The 5,341-nt window shown below is 35.3% G+C and overlaps 1 protein-coding gene across 1 annotated transcript in view; it reads left to right on the top strand.

The window, feature by feature from the left end:
- Positions 1 to 417: 417 nt before the first annotated feature.
- The window catches only part of PPP2R3C (protein phosphatase 2, regulatory subunit B'', gamma), a 29,555-nt gene continuing 24,631 nt past the window's right edge, over positions 418 to 5,341 (top strand). The window contains exons 1-3 of the mRNA XM_006891547.1: positions 418 to 525; positions 984 to 1,081; positions 2,616 to 2,686. Of these exons, the coding sequence (XP_006891609.1) occupies positions 452 to 525; positions 984 to 1,081; positions 2,616 to 2,686 (243 nt within the window). The 5' untranslated portion in view covers positions 418 to 451. The remainder of the gene's footprint in view (positions 526 to 983; positions 1,082 to 2,615; positions 2,687 to 5,341) is intronic.

The following is a 5,341-nucleotide window of genomic DNA, read 5'->3' as shown; positions in this document are numbered from 1 at the left end:
ATATGAAAATCTTTGAACTTTCTAGGCAGACCAAAAAAACCAAATTCATGCCATGAGGTTGCTAGCCACTCTGCAGGACAGAGTAGAGCTGACCATGGGGTTTCCAAGGCTATTTGGAAGCAGATTTTCTCATCTTTTCTTCCTTGGAATAACTGGTAGATTCAAACCACTTACCTTTTCATTAACACTCAACTTCTTTAACCATCGTGCCACTATGTCTTCTTTAGAATTTGGTATACATTAAAATATTAGCTATTTTTATTATATTATCAAAGACTAGTAGGGAAAGAGATTCATCTTAAAATTAATGTTCTACTGTTAGACTATAATTTTGACAGAAATAACATATTCACAATATTTTAAAATTTCATTTTGCTACTTTTAATACCTTCATTTGTGCAATTTTCTTAAGAACTTATGGTTCTTGCTGGACAAACACCAGACACCACCTATGATTGGAGAGGAAGCGATGATAAATTATGAAAGTTTCTTGAAGGTTGGTGACAAAGCTGGATCAAAGTGTAGGTAAGGATAAACCCTCAGATAAATATTAATGAAAACATCAATCAATGTTATGACATTTTGAGTCAATTTGAGTAACTAATGAAATAAAATTACAATCATGAAAAAGTTAAATTTGTGTAAAGTTATTAAAAGAAGTAATATAGATTATTTGTTACATTTTAGACCTCTGTTTTACTTTTTTTACTGTTTAGATCTTTATTCTTTTCTTTAGACCTTTATTCTTAAGCAAAAAGAATATGGGGGGGAAATGCAAAGAATGTGTGGCTTAATATTTTATGTTTTGTATACATTAAGTAGTCTCTAAAGTTCTCTCTTTGATATTTTCATTTTCAGCTTTCTTTGAGTAATTCATGTAGAAGTATTTATATAGCAAGTAAACATACAGCCATTATTTGCTAATTCATATATAAGTTGTTTTTATATTATGTTGACCGATCATTTTAATCTTTATTTCTTAGGCAATTTTTTACAGCAAAAATCTTTGCTAAACTCCTTCATACAGATTCCTATGGAAGAATTTCTATCATGCAGTTTTTTAATTATGTCATGAGAAAAGGTAATTTGTTTTTCTTGTGCTCGAATGCATTAAATATGTTTTTAGACTTTGCTTTTATTGTATCTGTTATCTGGCACACTGTGTAATCAGCTGTGAGTGGCAGAATCTGTTGTCTTTTGATTGTGATTTGTTGTCCTCTTACCCTGGTGACCTTTCCTTAGGAAGCCTGTAGACAGTTCTGCATTGCACTGTAAGGTTATTATGATCACAGTAGCGCTATAGAACAGAGGAGCACTGAATCTCCGGATCACAATAGCCCTATAGGATGGAGAGCGGAATCTCTGGATCATGATAGCCCTATAGGACAGAGAGCTGAATCTCTGGATCACAGTAACCCTACAGGAGAGAGAGCTGAAACTCCGGATCACGATAGCTCTATAGGACAGAGAGCTGAATCTCCAGATCACGATAGCCCTGTCGGATAGAGAGCTGAATCTCCGGATCACGATAGCCCTGTCAGATAGAGAGCTGAATCTCCAAATCACACTTATGTGTTAGGCACCTATGGCTGCTATATTCTTGCCTCACAGAATCAGTGTGACTGAAGTTGGTTTCACTGGGTACTGGAGCTTACTAAAGCTGGGATTATTCTACCATAAATGTGGGTTGGTTTTATAAAAATGAAAGCAAAACCAAAAAACACTCTCATATATCCTGAAGGTACTAGCTCACTCATTGTTCCACATTGCTATGGAGTCAGAAATAACTCATGACTGGCACTCTGTTGTGTTTCTGAGCCACTAAATCACGTGGAAGTGTTTTTCCCATCTTCCACAGAGCTTCTGGTGGATTTAGTCACTAGAAAATCATGACTTTTGTTTAGCAGTTTATTCCCCTGTGGACTAGCTAAGCAAATCTATATTTTAATAAAGCTGAACCTAGAATTTTAACATAAGGTTATGTGAAATAATTTTAATTTACTGGTAGTTTCCATTCACCAGCATATTACTGATTGAAAGGATAGTTTCAAACCTACATGTGTAGATCACTTTCAAGGAATATTTATGTAACAATTTGGAATTGTTGTGATTCCTTTAAGTACCATAATGATCTGTGAAATTCTGTGTGTTACATCTTTAGCTAATATTTGGTTGCTACGATTAATCTTAGTAAAGTAAAAAATAATTTCATTAAAGGAGTAGAAAGAGTGGATAAATAATGAATACTGCATTGGAACCAGATGAGGGGAAGAACTGTGAGAAAGGCATATGATTTAGCATTGTATGTATGACAACATTTTAGAACAAGAGATGCATTGCAGACAGGCCTGGGGGAAAGGAGAGGAAGGGAGGAAAATCTGCAACAATGAAGTAATAATCAGTATCCTCAAGGAGATGAATTTTATTCTAACTTTAAACATAGTAGAATTGTTGAAATCTGCCATTCCATGTTTGTTTTCTTTCCAACAATTTTGGCATGATACGTATGAGAAGAAATATGTGTATAGAATTATTAGATAGGCTCTTAATCTTCTTCCATTAATATATGCTAATGGATAGGTCTTAATATATTTCATTTTCTTGTCTGTCATCAGTTTGGCTTCACCAAACAAGAATAGGACTCAGTTTATATGATGTTGCTGGACAAGGGTACCTTCGAGAATCTGTAAGTATTATTTAACCTATTATAGACATCAAAATGTTAACCATGATTATCACTGATAAGTGAACTACATTTTTTAATAATTTTTTATTGTGATTTTAATGAAAGTTTACAGAAAACTTGGATTTCTGTTCATTCACATTGTCCTTCCTACCCCGGCCCCAGTTCACTTTTCCCTTAAAAAAATTCATTCATTGTTGTATAGTTTCCTCCCTCCCGCCACCCAATCCACTTTGCTTTGCAAATAGTACTTTTAAACAATTCTATCCCTCATCTGTACCAGTGTGAACTACATATGGTTCTGATTTTTTTTCTTTTTTTGTTGCTTTTACAAACAATGTGACACTAAAAATATTGGAAAAAATTATTCATTTTTTAGACTCTTATTCTCAAATCTTTAAAAACTAGTCTTTTCATGGCTTGAGTCAGGTGCACCCTAGTCGTTAAACTAACAGCATTGCTCTTTAGAACTTCAGGGAGGTACTTGAAAGCAAGTTTTCCCAATGCAACATAATAAAAGAACCAGACCTGTCCACAGGATATTGTACTGCTAACTCAAAGCCTAAGCTATTCTTGTGGTTTGATCCAATTCAATGACTTTGAGGGAGAAAGATGATCAGGCTTCTCCCATACTGTATATAGCCTCTGAAAACCCACTGGAGGTTTAGCTATGAGCTGGTTACAACTTGAAGGCAATGAATATGAGTTTTGATAGCTCTTTCAGGGAACAAAGAGAAAAACAAGAAAAGGATGCAGATCTCAAAAAGATTAAGAATTATTAAAGAAACGGTGAAAAACTTTTGGTTATATGACTATTTTGAAAATTCAGCACCAGATTTTCTCCCTTGTTTAGGATATATAAAAGAAAAAGAATGTGACTGTATTCTTACCATAAATTTAGGATTGTTAGGTTAATTACTAAGAGGATCATTATTTTGTATTAGATACTAATGTAAATGGAAAGAGCTTTGGTTGCTTAATGGTAAAGAACCGTGCTGCCAACTCAAAGGCACACAGTTCAAAGCCACTAGCTGTTCCATGGGAGAAATATGGGCAATCTTCTGAGCTTCAGAACTGACCCAATGGCATATAAAGCAACAATGTGAATATCTGATAACCTAGCATTAAGATGTGCTGCCAACACTAAAGCACTCTGTTTGAATCCATTAGTTGCTCTGCAGGAGAAGATGGGCAGTTCACTTCTGTGCCATTTTAAAGTCTCTGAAAAACCATTGAAGAGTCAGCTCTGATTTGGTTCCACACAACAAAGACAATGTAAATGAGTCTCCAGAGTGTCAATACATAGTTATAACCTCATGATTCCAGTACCTAGGTTTCTTGTCACTGTGGTTATCGAAATTACATGGATGTGCTTTTCACCACATATGGAATCTTTTTAGATGAATGAGAGAAAAGAGTTAAGCATAAATGTTAAACCTATTTAATCACCCTTGTTACCCCTACGCCCAACTTAGCCAACCCTTATCTCTTTGGTAACTGTTAATAAACTTTATTCTCTATATATTTATCTGTTCTTGTCTTCTTAAGTAAATGAGGACATACAGTATTTGTCTCTTTCACTCCGCAGAATGTCTTCAAGTTCTATTCATACTGTAACATGTGTCAAGAATTAATATCTCTTTCTGGCTTAGTAGTAGTCCATTGTATGTATTATGCCACATTTTCTTTATTCATCTATAAATAGATACTTAAGCTGTTTCTGCCTTTTGACTATTGTGAATAATGTACATTTCAGTGAACACTAGTGTTCGGTTTTCTGAGTCTTCACGTTCACGTCTTTTTAGTATATACCCAGGCATAAAATTGCTAGGTTGTATGGAAATTCCAGATGTCAGGGATTTTTTTAATAGCACTTCTAAGCCAAAAAAAAAATAGTTAATAGTTCCAATTACTAATTGTTATTTTTTACCATCAAGTCGGAACCAACTCATAGTTAAACCTTCAGCAGGCTTTCAGAAGCAGTAAATCACACAAGAGATTGCCCATCCTTCTGCTGCAGAGTGCCTGGTGTATTCAAACCTCATCCCATTTACTAATTAGTTATTGTTAGTATGCTGAGCTAATAACCAAAAGTTTGGCATTCCAGGTCCTCCCAAAGGCACCTCAAAATAAAGGCTTAGCAATGTATTTCCAAGAAATCAACCATTGAAAACTCAGAAGAGTACATTTCTACTCTGACACATAGAGAGCACCACAAGTTGGAATCAAATTGATGACAGTGTTGTTGTTATTAAGTGCCATCAAATTGATTATGATCTGTAGTGACCCTGTGAACAACAGATCTGAACTCTGTCCTATCCCGTGCCATCTTCACACTTCCTAACACATTAGAGCCCATTGTGGCAGGTAATTGTGTCAGTCCACTTGGTTGAGAGTCTTCCTCCTTTGCTGAACCTCTACCTTTCTGAACATCATGTCCCTCTTCAAGGAATAGCCCCTCCTAGATATATGCCCCAAGTATGTGAGGTGAAGCTTCATCATCTTTGCCTCCAAAGAGCACCCTCTCCAAGACATACTTGTTTGTTCTTTTAGTAGTACATAGGATATTCAGTGCTCATTTCCAACATCACAGCTCAAAGGCATAAATTCTTCTATCCCTATTCATTGTCCAGCTCTCAGATGCATAGCAAGTTTTTG

This window comes from Elephantulus edwardii, unplaced genomic scaffold (assembly GCF_000299155.1).
Source record: "Elephantulus edwardii isolate Elephantulus edwardi_28Jun2011 unplaced genomic scaffold, EleEdw1.0 scaffold00100, whole genome shotgun sequence".
NCBI classification, from domain to species: Eukaryota; Metazoa; Chordata; class Mammalia; order Macroscelidea; family Macroscelididae; genus Elephantulus; species Elephantulus edwardii.
The sequence above is the reverse complement of the archived record's forward strand: the minus strand, read 5'-3'. Positions and strand labels throughout refer to the sequence as shown.